Consider the following 19,189-nt stretch of genomic DNA (forward strand, 5'->3'; position numbering starts at 1 on the left):
TTGTTATTTAAAAATAAAACAACAACATCCTTACCCTCAACATGCTCACTGTCTAGGGCAGAGATTTGAAAGTTAACAAAAGTGCACAAAGAGATTAGAAATTTTGTCATTTAGAAAGGAAAGGGGGCCGAAACCGGTTTGGCTCGGTGGATAGAGCGTCGGTCTGTGGACTGAAAGGTCCCAGGTTCGATTCCGGTCAAGGGCATGTACATTGGTTGCAGGCACATCCCCGGTAGGGGGTGTGCAGGAGGCAGCTGGTCGATGTTTCTCTCTCATCGATGTTTCTAGCTCTCTATCCCTCTCCCTTCCTCTCTGTAAAAAATCAATAAAATATATTAAAAAAAATAAAAAGGAAAGGGGGACTAAGGAAAGAGTAGGAGAGAGATGTGTTATGGTTGAAACACTTATATAGGGGTTCTATGAATGAGTAAAAGTAAGTGTCTCTAAATAAAGAAGAAAATAAAGCTTGGAATGGTTAGCCAAGATCTTAGTAAGCTGTAAGTGATCAAGCTTTCATCGAATGCTGATGTGCAGTGACCCTGGACATTACCAAAAGGAGAGAAATCAAGACAGGATGCAATCTTTAGTTCAACCTACTGATGCATAAAGCATGGTGGCAGTTGAGAGAGGGGTGTGAGGATGGCAGCAGGCAAAGGTTGGTGTGGGTGGGAAGTGGAAGGTAAAGGGTGGTGTTGTTGAAGATTACAAATAGAACAGAGACAGGTATCTTTAAGTTTTTGTTCAGTTACTCTAGACTCATTTTCATCTGGAGATAGTAATATGAATCAAGATATATTTGCAGTCCTGCTGGTGAAAAAAAACGAGAAACTAAAAACAACACTGCCATTGGGAATGGAAAAAGGGGAACGCATCTAACCAATTTTAAGACAAACAGGAAAGAACTGGTCACAAATTGGGATGATATACTTTATGTGGTGAAATTTGACTGTCTTAATATGCACATATAATAGGCTTATGCATAGATTTTATAACAACATTTATTTATTCACACTCAATTATTAAACAACTTATTCAACAGAAAGGAAATGCAAGCCATTTTAAATTTCTCTTAACTTCATATAAACTTAGTTGACTTATAACACCCCAAGAAGAGTTTAGTAATGAGAACAAAGCTACAACAGTTATTCTTCTGCAGTCACCATTGTAACGGATTCATTTAATGGTGCATCTTTCTCACACTTAGGGCCTATATCATTTCTGGGAAAAAGGCAATAATCATGCTTCATCCAAAGAATAGAATACTGGGCATGTCACACACACTTTTCTCCTCCCTAACAGAGCATAGTCTGAGCACTACAATTTCATTAATCAGACTCTGAAGGAGTAGGACATCTTCTGATCTGGACAATTCCTGAGAGAATATACTGTGTATATTGCAGTGCCTCTTTTTCCCTTTGGCCTGCTCCAGAGCAAAGTTAATTTTGTAAATCTGAGATGCCACCATATCCTCCAACTATTTCAACAGAGACATCACTCACTTTCCCCAAGTGTTGAAAGGACTCCCTGCATTTTAAAATCCCGGCAAAAGTGAGCAAAACAGAAAGGAGTACTTACGAACTGGTAATGTTTGGAAGATTTCTATTTTACTGTAATCTCCTTGCCCTTTGCCATTCACAGCTGCAACCCTGATTTCATAAGTTGTATTTGGTTCCAGGTTGCTCAAAACAACCATTGCTGGAAGAAAAAAAAATAGATATGCCTATGATTAATGCATTTTCATAAGTCAACAAATCAACCGATTGCAAAGCTGAATACAAAATTTCACTGTAAATCTTTCCATGGAATACCTGAAAAAGATAGAAGTAGGTCTTAGGGGAGAATGATTTGTGAACAGTCCTCTTCTTCACCTCGATTTTAGCTTTCTAACTCAATGCAGTAACTTTCAAATAAGAAAATTCAGTTTCTTTTGCAATGCTTATACTAAAAAAGCAGAAAGTAAAATCCCCTCTTCCACCTTTTTAATATTTAACAAATAGAATGCTTTAAATAACCATCTTACTGTATGCATCCCAAATATTTTTGTCTACTCTAAATTGATTTTCCATAGAATGTAATAGCAAAATGGAATTCAGTAGGCAGAACTCTGGCCCCACCTATACGGTATTTTTCAATCATGCCCAGGAAGAGTCAGAAGGTGGACTCAACAGCAAAAGAAAACCATTTATTTGATAACCTCAAATAAAATTATTTTTAATGCTAGTTTGTAGGTTATCATCTTTTGTATTTTCTCTCTACACTGTACCAGACCTGGATTCAACATGACACAAAGAGGAAGAAACAATCTGACCAAGTGCAAGGATGTGAAGGTTATTAGAAACCTCTACTGGGTCATGTCAACCCCCTTAATTTGCTAGATAATTTGGTATATGATTGCAGATTTTAAAGTATTACATCTTTACAAATTCCTCTAGGAAGTTAACAAAACTCTATAGTTGCCTCTATCCTTAATGCTTTTGCTAAACAGAGCAAAAATTAACCAGTGGAAATGGTTGTACCTTGACAAACAAGAAAAAGAAAGTCATTCCAGGTTTACTTAATCACTCCAAGTCAAGTGATCAATTCATAAAGAAGACATATAAATCGTAAAATAATATATTAAACTAGAGGTAACCAGGGTCATATTTGTAGGGCTATTTTTTACATGAACCATGACCAAATATTGTATACATTCAAAAAAATTCCAATAACTTATGAACATATTTCCAATAATTAATTACATTTCCATAAACATTCACTAAATAATGTTTTTCATTCTATTCCATAGGGACAAACATACTGAATTTGTTTTTGTTTTTAAATCCTTACCTGAGATTTTTCCATTGATTTTTAGAGAGAGTGGAAGAGAGAGGGAAAGACAGAGTAATATCAGATGAGCAAAACACATTAATTGGTTTCCTCCTGCATGCGCCCTGACCAGAGTCCAGGCCTGGGAGGAGCCTGCAACTGCCGTATGCGCCCTTGACTGGATTGAACCTGAGACCCTTTGGTCTGCAGGCCAACACTCTATCCACTGAGCCAAACTTGTTAGGACCTGAATTTGTTTTGATAGTTCCTTTTGTTCCATTCTTTTCCCCAGTATTCATTATCCTGACATATGTTTAGCTTTTTCCTTATAATTATTTATTATTCATTGACTGACTTATTAAAGTATAGAAAATAAAATTGGTAGATATACTTTATAGATGTTTCTTTGTCTAAAAGTCAGAATTTAATATATATGAAATATATATATATATGTACATATATATATATATATATAAATGATATGTACATGCTGCATTTTATCATGTATACCAGATAAATAGTACTAATAAAAATACATGGTCTAAAAAAAAAATACATGGTCCAGATATTAATCAGAGTTTATTTAATCTAGTACATATATAATGAACTACCAATTGACAAAATTTATATTTGTATTTCTCAGTTTTTCTACCTTAGTGTAAAAACAAATGAACTTGCTTTTGAGAGTGCATTGCCTTATGAAAGCCTCAGATGAAAACACATAGTATCAGAGTTAAGGGAGGAAAATTGGAGAAGCACTAATTGGCAGGAAATCCAACTGATTAGAAGCTGTAAGGATAAATGGAAAAAAACAAGGTTTGAATTCAACTACTTCTACACAAATGGGGACATTATCTGCTCATGGTGAGGTAATGCAGAATAATGCATTACTCATCTTTGACTTTACATTAACGGAAAAAAATACTGTATGTTTACCTGCAAAAACTAGTCCTAGTGATATGTACTGATAAATGTTAACAGTTACATAGCTAATCTACATAGAGAGTATGCTATATGAGAGATTGCTATGGGGCTTGAACTGCTGCAGACAACTTTGTTATGTGATGTGCCTCTATATTTCTATGATGTAAAGATGCAGCTGCTACCATTATTTTAAGATTATGGACTTGGTAATGCTTATAGTCAATTGTGTGTCTTAATACAATTAAGCAAGAAAAGCAATAGAATTTAAAGCAAATGATTTTAATTGTAAATAAAATTATTCATAAATCAGAACTGTGCAGATCACACTTTATCTTTTCAGATTCAAATGGGTAAACAATAGAACAATCAGAGTATTAGAACGAATGAAATCAGGAGAAAGTGAGGTTATTATCTAGATTAAACTAGTAAAACAACAATACCACCCCCCAAAACAACACACAAAACACACACACACACACACACACACACACACACACCACAACTCCGCCTTTTACTAGAACTCTGAGTATTTCTACTGAAAGCTCTTTCTGGCTCAGACTGCCAGCAAGCCCCTCCTCTAACATTTCACAGGGATCCTGGGGGGCTTTGAGTGCCCCCTACTTCTTGCCAAGGGAAAAGCAATTTATTTATGGATAATCAATTCAGAACTCATTTCCCCCGTGTTTCCTTATATTTGTCTGTTCTCAGTGTCAAGACTCACCCATTTACTGACTGAGTCTCACGGCAGAGTGGTTTGTGGAGGAGCGAACCAGAAAGAATCCACTGATGTCTGAACTGGTCTTTCAGTGCTGGGCTACAACACTCAAACTAAAGTGAATGAGGGCAGGCTGAGAACCATCAAAATTATAGGGGAGTGGCACGAAAGTCAACCTACGGATGAAAGTTTTCCAACGTTTATACACAAGAAGTACATTTGTTTTTTGGTACTAACTCTAAAGGTTTGGGTACAATAACCCTTATTGTGAGACTTACTAACATTGCATGAACATAAAGATTATTATGTGAAACAGAAAGAATTCTGTACATTGAGACCAACTTAAGAGTGGGGGAAGAAAAAAAGATTCAGGGGAGGTAGAGCCTAGATGGGTAATTTGACTTGCCTTTTTAACTGAGAGGGTGTATACATTAAATCACCCATAATGTACTGGCTTATTACCAAGCAGAGGGTGTTTAAATACTCAAGGTATGGACTAAAAGCAAATCACCACTTGAAACACGAAGGCTGTGTTCCCTATAATAGTCTTACCTTAAATTATGAACTTAGTTAATAGAAGACTTTCTTTCCCACTTGTGCCCATATAATAGAACGATAGAACCACCAACTGGGGTGTGGGATGGTTCATTCCCTATAATTTATTAGAAACTCAAACACTAGGTGAAAGTAGACCTAAATTATAAACTACTAAAAGTTGTCTAAGGACAAATGGCACAAATTAAGGGATTTTATAGTTATGTTCAGTTAGAAGGATTTGGAAATCACAATGTAACTCTTCTGAAAATAATAAATAATCATGAATTTTTTTTCACATGGCAACAGGGATGGGTTCTATAAAAATATAATTTCCTCATGAATTTAAATATATTTAAATACAATTGAGTTTCATAACTGACTATAATCTGGCTTTTGTAACCTGGCTATAAATGAAAAAAAATATATAGCAGATATTGAAATAGATTAAAATAATGACATTAGAATGGAAAATGACAGGAAGTTGGGACCATTAAACATTATTTCACAAGTGTGCAAATGATCATACCAGAGAGAAAAAATTGGAGTTGCATTTTCCCTTTAAGAATGGAATCAGACTTTATTAAAGGAAGCTGAACAAATAAGTTTTTGTTTGTTCAGACAATGTGTTATAAATCCCTTTCCTTAGGTTGTCAAGAGAAGCAGAGGGTACAGAATATTTACGACCCGTGGAGTAAAATAAATTACATATTTGCAAACTAATTAAACTGAGCAAAATTCTATCGTGAGATTAAATTTAGTCATGCTTTCTTCTTCGCTCCCTTAAACCTTGTATCTCTCCATGGGGTTATCCCACCATTCAGTGTAAGCAGATAAGGACTCCCTGGATGCAGAATTGCTGTCTCACCTACATAAAAGTTGTTCAAGTTGTCAAGATATGTGAAACATGTTAGATAGCTATGAGAAATTACAAAGCTTAGCTAGAGCAGAACTAATCATTCAAAATTACACTTGCTGTTAATCTCCTAATAGATCTGAAAATACAGTGAAGTCCCTTAAGTTTCTCACCAAAGACTAGCTTTTGTTTTCTAAACAAAACAAGAAAAAAATATGTATATATTTTTTAATTTGAAAAAAAAAATATCTGGCTTGCTTTTACAGGAGTTTGTAACAAGTTTGAATAATAAGAAAAGTGTGTGTGTGTGTGTTTTACCTTTTTTAGTCATAATGCAGAACTTTAAGAGTCTCATGCTCTACCGACTGAGCTAGCCGGGCACCAGTTAATGTAGAACTTGAAATATTTTGACACCAGTTATTTTTTACAAACAGAAGAATAACTCCAGGGATAATTCCTTTACTAATGCGAAGTGCCTTTCAGTTTTCTTGTTTATGTATGTGATCATCTCCAGCCAATTCTACTTTCATTTACTTTTGAAAATTTAAATTCCCAGTTTTGTACAAATTATATTTCAAGATTATATTAGTTGCAAAAGAAAATTATCTCACCTGTTTATAAGTGCCTTAGAGGTTTTCATGAACCATATATATAATTGTAGGATATATAATTTGAGATAAGTAACATTTATGAATAGGTTCTTTATAAAAATATTCATATGGTTATAGATTTTGATTAACAGTAGAAAAATTAATGAAATGCTTATGTGTGATTTATGTGGGATTTTTTCTTAACACAATATGTTGATGGCACTAGTTTAAGATCACAGCTCATTATTTCTGAACATTCATTAGTTTTCTTGTTATTATACTGTTTTTTTTATTCTTTTCCGTAAGTATAAACTATACATAAAATTAACATAAAAAATCTAATAACTGAGTTTTAACTGACATGACATTTTTCACAGGAAGTACTTACCGTCCCTTAAAATTAAATGGCTTTCACTTGAAATACACTCCCTATATCATAACCTTGATTAAAAATAATAAAGTTCCATCAAAAATATTTGTTTCCTAAGCAATTCAATTATTTTTTTCATTTAATGAGTCTTCACTTATGAGAAAACTCATAATAGTACTTCAAAATTCTCTTAGAGGTCATATGTTTCTATAGTTATTCTAGACATTTCCATTAGCTCTAATCAAGAAGAATTTATAATCTATATTCTAGCAAACATCATTTTTGCACTTAATATTAAAGTATCCAGATGCCCAGAAGAATGTTTGAGCAGCAATATGGGCTCTATTTTTCTTAGGTTTCTGGGAACTGTGAATATTTTCATCCCCTTGTGAATTAAGTTCCTATGAACTCATGAAATATTCATGTTTCTTTTCTCACTATTCACAAAACATCTTTCCTATATAAATTAATTTCATTTCCTTATACCATTTATTTCTCTGCTTCAAAAATTATAGATACACAAAAAAGCTCATTAGTTTTATTGAAAAATTAAAAGAAATATTTGTACAGAAGCTTTCTTTATCATTGTAGCAGAGAGCAGGCTGAGTGTAGAATTATGCATGCATTTGTGTCTTCATCTTGAAATAATGTGGGAAGCTTCCAGCAGACAACTAATTTTACTTACGATTTATTTCAGTCAATTTTCTCTTAGCTTAGTTTCCTGTATACTTCGATCTACACAGTTTAAATTCATTAAGATTTAAATTACATACAAATTTCAAATTTAGCTCTGTTTCTTTTTATGGGCACCATGAAAACAGTCCAAGACATTCTAGTTTTGAATTTTAGCATACAGAACTTTTTCCACTTCATGCAAATTAGAACAAATTTCCTTTCACAGAAAATATGGAATTAGTGCAGATTACTTTTTTCCCCTTCCTTTGATATTCATAAGAGTTTATTGCACTTGTGTTTAACACAGCCTGATTTTTACATCAATTTCTCTTTTACCATGTGAAATCTAGTGATTTAGAAATGATAGCAACTTTTCTACAGGCACATTTTTTCTTGAGACAGTGTAATCATAGAAAATTTTCCTTGTAGATATTTTTTAAAAGGCTTTGGAGCTTATTAAGATTTAAAAATCTATAGTAGTTTAGAGCTAACTTTAAACAATGATGACTTTTCATTGGTTCTAAAAGTGAAATATACTAATATAATAGAGGGAAATCCAGTTTCACCCAATTAACTGTAAATAGCATGGATTAAAAAAAAACACTGGAATCAAAACCTTAAAGTTTAATGTGAAATGAAGTTACAATAACCTTCAACTATTGGAAAACTACAGATTCTCCCACAAAACAACCATTAATAACATAAAAATCAACCATTTTTTTCATGAATTTAATATCTCCATAATGCAAATATTAAAAATTCCTCACACATTTAGAAAGGTAACAACTTAGGTAACATTATTATATAGCAAAACGACTTGGAAAAATATTTGTATGGGCTTATTCTAACTTTGGTTAAATTATAATTCTCATTCTTATTGTTTTTACTCTGTATTTTAAATGTACTAACAAAAGAAAAAGTATTTCATACTCAACAATTACCATGGGAGAAATATTTATAGGCAATATCTTTAATAAAATGTTTCCACTAACATTTATTTACTTTATTTTTTAGTTTTATAATTCAGATGTAAGTAAGCTTAATCCTATATATTTTCATCATAAAAATTAATTTAGAAATTTAAAAAAAGATATATGCCTTATTATATCATTATATACTGTGTTTATAGACATAACACTGTACATATCCAATGTATGCCTCAATTACTAATGAATAATACAGGAGTATTGAATAAATTGAAATCTGTTGCATAATTAGTGGATTTTTGAATAATAAAAATATCAAATAGTAGGTTTCCAAAAAAAGATACGATTAAATTATGTTATTGAATACCAATAGATTTTCTTATGCAATGTAAACATAATCGCCAATAGGAAGAGATGCCATATTGAATAATTTCAATTGGCACCACTCACATCACAGTCTATTAAATATCTCTTCTTGTAGTTGTATACTATACAATATATGCAAACTAAGATTGTGTCCATATGCAATGGTCTTTGTTATTCTTGTTCTTATTGATAAAAACTGCCATGTTTTGAAGCTTAAATTTATATTAAAATTTTCCACTGAGTGTGCACATTAAATTAGTTTCTGAGATAAATGTGAGATTTTTTCCCCCACAGACCATACAACACACCAGAGAATATAGCTAATTATAAGTACTAACTAGAGGCCTGGTGCACAAAATTTGTGCGTGAGAGGGTGTCCCTCAGCCCGGCCGGCAACATCTCCAATCTGGGACTGCTGGCTCCTAATCACTCCCACTTGCCTGCCTGCCTGATCGCCCCTAACCACCTCTGCCTGCCTGCCTGATGCCTCTAATCAGGCTCGCCTGCCAGCCTGATCCCCCTAACTGCTCTCCCCTGCTGGCCTGTTCCTCCTAACTGCTCTTCCCTGCCAACCTGATTCCCCTAACTGCTCTTCCCTGCTGGCCTGATCCCCCTAACTGCTCTCCCCTGCTGGCCTGATTGCCCTTAACTGCCTCTGCCTTGGCCCGCCACTGTGGCTTTGTCCAGAAGATGTCTGGTCTAATTAGCATATTACTCTTTTATTAGTATAGATCATTAGTAAGAAACATTGATATGCTCATTTTTCTAAAACTGTGATTGTCAATATTATAATTATCAATATGTTAACAAATTAATTTAATTTAATATGGACTGTGCTTTAAAAAAATTAAAAGCCAAAATATAAACATATAATATTACTTTGAAAATAATAAATTGTCTGTAATCAAAGGAGAGATAAACTGATTATTCCTGTAGAACTCAAGAAAGTCTAAGGAATTTTAAGAATAAGAAAATGGGATTTAAAAACTGGATGATCATTACACATCTGAATAATTGTACTCTCATGTCCTCTTCTCACATTTAAGGGAGTATATATTCTTCTCTCTCATTGCTACACTAGATGGAGGTCTACTACCTAGGAAAGTTGGACCAAGGATTATAGACATTGAAATTCTAACATGTGGAAGTGTGGAGTGGATGTACTGGATGAAAGATGTGGGAATTATCTGACACCCTCTGACACAAGCTGCTTTTCCATAGAGCCCTGGTGGCCTGGTGTGTTGATAGTAACTGAACAGCCTCAAAAAAGAACGCTGACATTTTCTGGAACTTTGCTATGATAAATGTGAGATTTTTCCCCCACAGGCCATACAACACACCAGAGAATATAGCTAATTATAAGTACTAACTAGAGGCCTGGTGCACAAAATTAGAAGCCCACGTGATCACAGTGCTTGAAAAGCCCTGTCTTTCCAAGCAGAACCTACTGGTGCTTTCTTCTCACTTTGGAATATACACATCCAGATGTGGATCACCAAATAACTGAGGTAAGTTTCCTATGGGAATAATAAAAAATAAAAACAAATAACAATGACCAAAAAAAAAAAAGTCAGAGAACAAAAAAACTTTGAAAATAGGTATGTTTACAATAATGCCAGAGATAAGAGGCCATACTGCATGCATGAAATAAGGAATGACAGAGAATTAAGGATTTAGAAATTTTAAAAATAATACATAAACTGAAAACTATAAGTGTTTAAAGAAAATTTAAATTAGAACAAAAATAGAAGTAGAGACAATGAGAGAGAAAAGACCTAAAATTAATCCAAAAAAGCCAACATTTGATTAAGAAATTCTAAAACAAAACAAAGAGGAAAATTACAAAAAAATATTTGCCAAAATCATTTTACTACTAACAGGCATTAATAACCAGGTTTAAAAGTTAAATGGTTCTTCAATGCAAATAGTAGAAAAGAACCCTTTATAGGCCAGATACAACCCTGCTGCATTAAAAAAAAAAGTGTGGGGCTGAGGAGAGATGGGAGAGCATCATGAAAATCTACAACACAGAAATAACTAGATTCTCCTAACTGAGGTATTGGTAGGAAATTCCAAACATGCAATATTTTTTTCCTTATTAGTGTGGAGCCCTCCGTCTAAATCTACATAAAGGATAGCAAGTTTGCAGTTTTGGAGTATTCAAGTGGGGAAGATTCTTCAATTCAAGAGGACTGCAGATGCCACTGAGGTTAGGGCAACCTTTTAAGGACAAAGGAAGGCACCGGGAAGTAGCATCTCAGTGGTTGCACCAAAAAGTTGCTCACCATTTGATCTACTAATCTTCACTCTCTTTCAAATTAAGCTTCTATTCCAAATTAGTTTGCTGACCTACCAGGCACAAGCATATATTTTATAAACCCAAATCTATACTTCAAAACACTCTTGGAAAAAATGCTTATTGAACGCCACTTCTCCACAAAACTGAAAATGGCTTTCTCTACCATAGAAATTGATCTTTCCGTCAGATTTTAATTAAAATCGAACTTTTACTAAAATGGGAACCTAGATTAAAAGTTTGAAATTATATATAATATTAAAGCATGTACATAACCTTAATTATAGTGTTTATAAACTAAATATAATAATGTTAAAATTACCATCTATAGATTAAATTATACGTAGTGTTATATCCAACAAAGCACCACTGAGTTTAGTGGAGCTATGCAATGAAAGGACTGAAAAAAAAATCCAACTGTATAGCTATTTTCTAATTATACTCAGCTATTACATTCTTCAATAAGTGACAATCCTAAGAATTTAAAAAGTAAAAGTTACAAATGAAAGTTCCATTTAGAAAAATGCTATTCTTTTCAAAGAAAAATTGTCTTCTTTATTTTCAGAAACAAAGTTTAACTCCACTATACCCTCACATCCAAATAAAGCAGCACACCTAGTAATTCTGGTTGAGATTCAAAGGACTGCTTTCGATGTGTGAGTCTAACTGGCTAAACCTTTCACAAATCAAAAGAAATAGATTAAGCTGTTTAGGAGGAATGTTTTCATGCTCTGTTAAAAAGAACTTGATATTTTAAAATATTAACTTTTGTTCATTTTTACTTTGAAAGCTGAAAAATTAGTAGTTGTTTTACAAGATTATTATTTTCCCTTCATTTGTGCCCAATGAGGTGTCTAGAACATGCTTACAAAGTATTGAATGATATGGCAATGAATGTGTCATGTAAACCTCCCAACCAAAACGTCTTGCTACACCTGCAATACATGTTTTTTGACTCAAAATTATATGGCAGAATGACTCACATTCTATATTTGAGTAGTATAAGTTGTTAATATCTTATTTGTTCACAACTCTCCAGATTTTGAAAATTAGTTTGTGTCACATCAGTTGTTGGGAGAATCAGGAAAGCTTCAGCTAAAAGTTAAAGAAGAATATAATAATATGTCCAGGTCTCAATTGCACCCTAAACCTAGGACCAGGTGCAGAGTGAGCAGGTGAAATTCAGAGGAAATTAATTAATGGGTTATTTAGAATCAGAATCCACTAACAGGAAATTTTTATGCTAAAATTTTCTTGCTAAATGGCATTGCAATCAGGCATGAGCTAATATTTATTTCTAGGTGGTGATATCAGCAATTAGAAGTTGTTACATGAAGAGTATATAATAAATTAGAGAAATAAGGACAACTAACTAACATTAACTAAACTTATGTAAATTAGAATAAATAAATGAAGCCGCTTTAAAGGCAAAAAAGAGTCTATCACCACATGCACCTATCTTTTCAGAAATTAAACCTAAATCTTCTAACAAATGCCTTAAATCAATGTGTATAATTATGTTTGAAAAAATCTCTTAAACTTTAGGGTGAATGAACAGCACAACTATAACCCACCAGCAAAAAGAAGCATTTCTTCACTATTCAAAAATGTATATGTGCTTTAAAATATGTCTTCAGATTTCTTCTCTGGGGGAAAATGATGCGAGAAATCTGAGACTGGGACCCTGGTAAGGAGCTAGAACCTGGAAGTTCTTGGAGAGAAGTAAAATTATGAGCTATAAACGAGAGAGAGAGAGAGATGCTGGCAACTAAAACTTTGTCTGGCTTGCAGTCCACCTGCATCTCCAGGGACAAGTACTTAGCTATCTGTCCCCAGAAAGTGCAGGTGAAAACACAGGACACCCAAAAAGAACTGCACAGCACCATTTAAGAGGTATTTGATTCCATTCCATGGAATTTGAAACATGGGGTAAATAATGATTGATTGGTAATATTTCTGACATTTCTATCTAAAATCTCTATTCACTCTTAGTAAAAGCTAAACAAGCAGGTGCCCACACAGGTGAGACTAGAATGACCTTATCTGTTCCGTCTGCATTGACTACTGGAATGATTCTGCACAGGAAGGCGCATGCCATTTACAGAATCCTTATACCACACATGAAAGGCTTAAGGCAGGGCCAGTAGAGGAAGACAGGATTCCTGGAGCAATCATTTCCTTACTGTTTTATGCTAGACTTTTGGACCACTCAATGTAGTTCTATGACCCAAACAACCAAGTCCAAATCTCATAATTCATTATTATTTTCTACGTTAGTTCCTTCTTACAGTAGAAAAGAATCACATTTTCACATGATGAAATTCTACCTAAGTAAAAAGTAGAGTTATAAACTGTTTTAACTTCTCTGAGTTAGCTAATTCTATACTCAAAATGTCATGATTGATGGCAAAATTTGAATTTTCAAAATGTAATTTTGAAATAAAGTTTATTAGGCAGAATAATTTTTATAGATGACTTCATGAGTATATATGTAAGACATTTTACACTATGAATTTCACACCTACTAATGGAAGAAGTATTAATAAGTGAAAAAACACACATTTCAGATTATTCAGTCATCAAATCTCACGTCAGCAATTGTTTTACCACCACCAAAAATTTTAAATTCTAACTTCCCTCCCTCCCTAGAATTGAACTTTGGTGGTTTTTTGCTACTCATCCATCCTTACTAAGGATAGAAACTTTCCCACTATTTTTTAAAGTTATTTTCAAAAAGAGAATGTAAAATGGGTGGTAGACATGTTTTCTCAACCCTACCATATTAAAAGAAAAAAAAGTACATTTTGAAGGAAAATAAAAAGCTAAGAACACAGTAATACTTAAGATCAGCTTGAATTAATTCACATACTTTAAAATCACTGACTCACTTTGAACTCCATGGGAGCGTACTATTTTCCAGGTTTCTGATGCCACTTCTTTGACATCCACTTGATAGTGATGGATAGGCACACCTCCATGGGAATCCGGCTTGTTGAAAGAAATTTTGGCTGTGGTCTGTGACAGCTCTATAATCTTCACCCCATAGGGACTGGATGGTACATCTATGAAGGAATAATCACAAAGAAAATATAAGCTAATGTAGATGAGCATTGTACAGATGATCTGTTGTAGAATTGTGCACCTGAAACCTGTAAAATTTTGTTAACCAGCATCACCCCAATAAATTCAACAAAGCTGCTAAAGAAAAAAATATGTATATATTTGTGAAATATTTTAAAGTGAATTACTGAATTCATAAAATGGGATTGAGAGACATGTGAAACAACTTTCTAAAAAAATGACCTATGTTATTCTGAGAATTAGAAATAAAGGAATGTTGCTGCCTATAAACTTAATAATTTGAATTACAAAGCTTGCATAAACTGCTGAATAATCTGTCTAAATTGCAAGAACGTATACACTAATCAATCTTTACTAACTGAGCAAGCAAACTATAAAACATTCAGTATCTCATTTCATTTATTGAGGAAATAATTTTACTTCTTACTTTTCTCTATAATATAAGCATTTTTGGCATTTGAAGAAAACAAGCTTGTGAGAGAGAGGATGGAGAGGGAATGCAGGTATAATTAAAACATAACAAGAAATTATTTTTGAAAAATTAGTATAATCTCTTGTGAAAATATAAGCTTTGTGTGTTTTTTCATTAAAATTATATTAATAATTTTGGGGCAATAGTTATGTTTAGAGAAAATGCCATTATGAACTAAATAAAACTATAAACTATCTGATTTAATTTCATTTAGGTATTTAATTAAAATAAATTGTTAGTTGAGATATTTAAGTTTTAATTCTTGTATTTAAAAAGTAACAATAGCCCAGCCAGTGTGGGGAGTGCAGGAGGCAGCCGATCAATGATTTTCTCTCATCATTGATGTTTCTATCTCTCTCTCTCTCTCTTTTCCTCTCTTAAATCAATAAAAATATATTAAATAACTATAAATCATTCTTGTGTATGTTTTTGTTATCAGTATAATACATCATTTTCAAACTCAATAAGGTATCCTGAGTGGAACTTTATTTTTTTTTTCAATATACATAACTTTATAAAATGCTATCTGTAAGGTAAAACAAGCGAAAGGAGAAAATAACAAGTAAAATGTCTCAATAAGGAAATTTATGACACCTCTACTCCAGAAACCTGAAGAATTAGAGGCACATTAAACATTAAACATATCTCTTTCTGCCTCTCAATCTCTATCTTTCTTTTCAATATAACATCAAAATAATCATAAAGTTTGGTAATCTACACTAATAAAAGAGAAAGATGCAAATTGACCATACCTTCGTGACACCCACCAGCCAATCAGGAGTGAGTATACAAATTAACCCAGCAAAGATGGAGGGTTAATTTGCATATGCAGGCACTGAGTGGCCAGGGGCAGGATGCAGGCATTCCGCACTGCCCCAGATGCTCTGGGCCTCTGGGCAGCGTGGGAAGGTGGAAAGGCAGCTCCAGGGTGGAGCAAAGGCAGTGCCGGCAGCCAAGGGAAGGAAGGCCCATTCTTGCACGAATCTTCGTGCATCGGGCCTCTAGTTTACATAAAAATAAGAAATCAAGAGAAGGCTGAGACTCAGAGTGCACAAAGGAAGAATTAAGACAGACCACCAGAGCAAAGCAGGGTGGTTAGGGACCAAGATTAAGATCATTCACACTCTCATATTCCCAGTCACTATATATGGATGCAAGAAATGGATGGTGAAGATAAGGAAAAGATTGATTCATTTGAAATATGATGCTGGAGAATAGCTCTATAGTACCCTGGACTGCCAAAATGATAAGCAAGTGGGTACTAAAGCAAATTAAGCCTGAAATATTGTTGGAGGCAAAAGATGACAAAATTGAAGTTATCCTTCTTTGGGCACATTATGAGAAGGCAGGGTTCTTTGCAAAAGACAATAATGCTGGGAAGGATAGAAGGCAGCAGAAAAAGAGACACACCCAATATGAGATGGATTGACTCCATGAAACAAACCATAGGCATGTGTTACAAGAGCTGAGCAGGGCTGAGGAGAAGAAGACATTGTGGACATCACCCATTGGTAGGGTCAGCCAGAATCAGAGCTGATTCAATGGCACATATGTTACACTAATAAAATAGAAATATGAAAATTGACCATCACTTCATGACACCCACCAGCCAATCAGGAGTGAGTATGCAAATTAACCTCATTGCCACCATGGAGACTGACAGCAGGGAGGAGGCAGCTCCCAGCACAGCCTGCTTGGCAGTCGCCGCGGTGTGGAGCAGGCAGGCCCCACAGAGAGCAGAGAACCATGAGGAGCGGGCCTAAGCCATCAGTAGGACATCCCCTGAGGGCTCCTGGATTGGAAAGAGTGCAGGTCAGGCTGAGGGACACCCTCCCTTGTGCATGAATTTCGTGCACCGGGCCTCTAGTGTAAATATAAAAATAAATTTTCTATTTTATCTCTAGAATTAACTTTACAAAACTAAAAGAAATAAAATGATTGAAAGTAATGCAGTAAATTTCCATCCAGGTACAATCAAACATTCATATAAAAATTTAATGGCTATCAAAAACCAAATGTGCTGTACTTGCTGGAGTTAAAAGAGAACACTATAGATCATATAAAATATGCCTTATAAATGGTACTGGGTAAGATCCTGGAGAGCAGGTTCATGACCTTTTGGGCATGAACGTTGGAAAGAAATGCAATAGTGTACATTCAGCTCTAATTACTAACAGTAAATTCTATGAAGTGCATTATGTTATAACACTGAGGTTTGGAAATAAATGTGTAGAATAGTGATGCATCCTAAAGTCATCTTGCTATTAAAATATTATTTGGAACTAAAAATTTTAATTATTGAAATACTTTATGTATGCTGTAATACCTAAATATCATCATGATTATCATGTTTCTTTATTCCTTAAGTTATAACTGTAGGTTATTTTCACAGATTGTGTATGTGTGTGTGTGTGTGTGTGTGCTGAGTGACTCTCTAATGTCAATTAGGTCTAAGTCAGGAGTGGGGAACGTCTGGTCCATGGGCCATATAAGGCCCACAGAATCATTTGGTCTGGCCCTGCCAAGGCATTAGGGTTGAGTTAATTAAATGTTTGACCAAATATAGCAGGCTAATTTTTAGGTTGATAATTTTGTATGACCCACAAATTATGTTATAAAAATCCAATGGCCCTTGGCAGAAAAAAAAAAACAAAAACGTTCCCCAACCCTGCTCTAAGTGGATATCACAGTAATGATGATCTTCAGTGTGATGATAAATTTCAAAAAGAAAGGTGCTAAGTAATGGGAGAGAAAAAGAAGGTACGAATGTACGATTCCTCTTGAGCTCCCACCTTTTTAAAAAATATATTTTTATTGATTTCAGAGAGGAAGGAACAGGGAGAGGTAAAAGCATCAATGATGAGAGAGAATCATTGATCGGGTGCCTCCTGCATGATTCACTCCCCCACCCCACCCCCAGGGATCGAGCTTGCAACTCAGGGAAGTGCCCCAACTGGGAATCAAAAATGGAACCTCCTGGTTCATTGGCCGATGCTCAACCACAGCCTATCCAGGCCGGGGTGAGCTCCCACCTTTGACCATAGGGCATGTACATGGTCCTTGGTTCTTACACTGTAAACAGAAGTAGATACTATTTGCTAAGCTGTGTACCTCAACATGGTACACCTCCACAGAAATAAGAGCCTCTTTATTCATAGCACAATGGTGCTATCACCAAACTTGGGCCAGTGGGTATCTTTTCCTAGTCAGATAGTCTATTTTCACAGCTCCTGACTGTTACCTGATTTTCATTTAGATTTAGTTTGTGTTGGCCTCTTCTTTCTATTGCCTGACTAAAAGAAGAAGTATGCTCATAATTTGCAGCTCTAGTATTGTTCCTAAACATTTTTTTTTACATTCTAATTTGATGACTACTGAGTTATTACATATTTATAAATGCACACATACATATGTACATGTTACACTGAGAAAAGTGACTAGAATATACCAAGTCCTCAGGAAATATATGATGAATTAAATATATATATTTCAGAAATTAAAAACAAAGATACAGAACAAGTACAAGTGAATAGTGTCTGATAAGCCTAGAACTAACATCTCGACGTCTTCTCCCCACTTTCTCAGTTGTTTTATAATCATATTCTCCTTCATTCAATCTGTCATGTACATTACTATTAATTAGTCTCACAGTTATTTTCATCTTTCCTGTATCACAATTCTTGTATCCATCTCTTCCTTCCTGTCTCTGCTATTAATTCCCAAGCCCAGGGCCTATCTGCCTCTGCCGGTAATGCCATCTGTGGCTGGCAGCTTCCTTTTCTATTGGACATAACACCAAATTTCAACCCAGATGGTGTGTCAATGCAAAATCAACCTTTCTAGAGCACCACTCTAATCATGCTCCCTCCCTGAGCTGGGGATTCAGAGGCTTCCTTTTCTTTACAATGGCAAACTTATACTTTTTACTTTGGCTTTCAAGATCCTGAATTATCTAACCTCATTGGATATAAGCAAACAGATCATATTGTAAAAGACTATCAAACATAGTCCAATGTTGCAAATGGGGCTTGTGGTTATTAAATTTCAAACACAACGCTCCCATCATTACTAGCAATATTTTTTCTAAACTAATTCTTAACACTCCCCCGAAGCAATAATTAATGAATGCCACCACCCATTACTGAATAAATAAGTAGAAAATTTGTGAAAATGTGCATTTCTTTATTTACATTTTTTTTCACCTCTACTACTGTAGGATGAAGAGCCTGGCTATGTATCATCAGAATTTACGAATCCAAGTCTAGCCTTGCTCCTTCTGTCAACTGAAACCTTGGATGAATCCCTTAATCTTTCAACCAAATTGTACCCTACCACTGGATGAACCTATATTGGAAGTCTGCCCTCCTCTTTCCCATGTTAAACCCACTATCTCTAAAGGGCTTTTTTTTTTTTTAATTTCAGAGAGAGGGAGAGAGAGATAGAAATATCCATGATGAGAGAGAATCATCAATCCACTGCCTCCTGCACGCCCTCTACTGGGGATGGAGCCTGCAACCGGGGCATGTGCCCTCCTGGTTCATGGGTCCATACTTAACCACTGAAGCATACCAGGCATGCT

At 34.6% G+C, this 19,189-nt stretch overlaps 1 protein-coding gene across 1 annotated transcript in view; it reads right to left on the bottom strand.

Moving 5' to 3' along the window:
* Positions 1-19,189, bottom strand: part of NCAM2 (neural cell adhesion molecule 2) — a 196,084-nt gene that overhangs the window by 47,931 nt on the left and 128,964 nt on the right. The window contains exons 13-14 of the mRNA XM_054712874.1: positions 13,946-14,119; positions 1,576-1,695 (exon numbers count right to left, since the gene is read on the bottom strand). Coding sequence (XP_054568849.1) covers positions 1,576-1,695; positions 13,946-14,119 — 294 coding nt within the window. The remainder of the gene's footprint in view (positions 1-1,575; positions 1,696-13,945; positions 14,120-19,189) is intronic.

The sequence above is a fragment of the Eptesicus fuscus genome, chromosome 3 (assembly GCF_027574615.1).
Source record: "Eptesicus fuscus isolate TK198812 chromosome 3, DD_ASM_mEF_20220401, whole genome shotgun sequence".
Classification (NCBI taxonomy): Eukaryota; Metazoa; Chordata; class Mammalia; order Chiroptera; family Vespertilionidae; genus Eptesicus; species Eptesicus fuscus.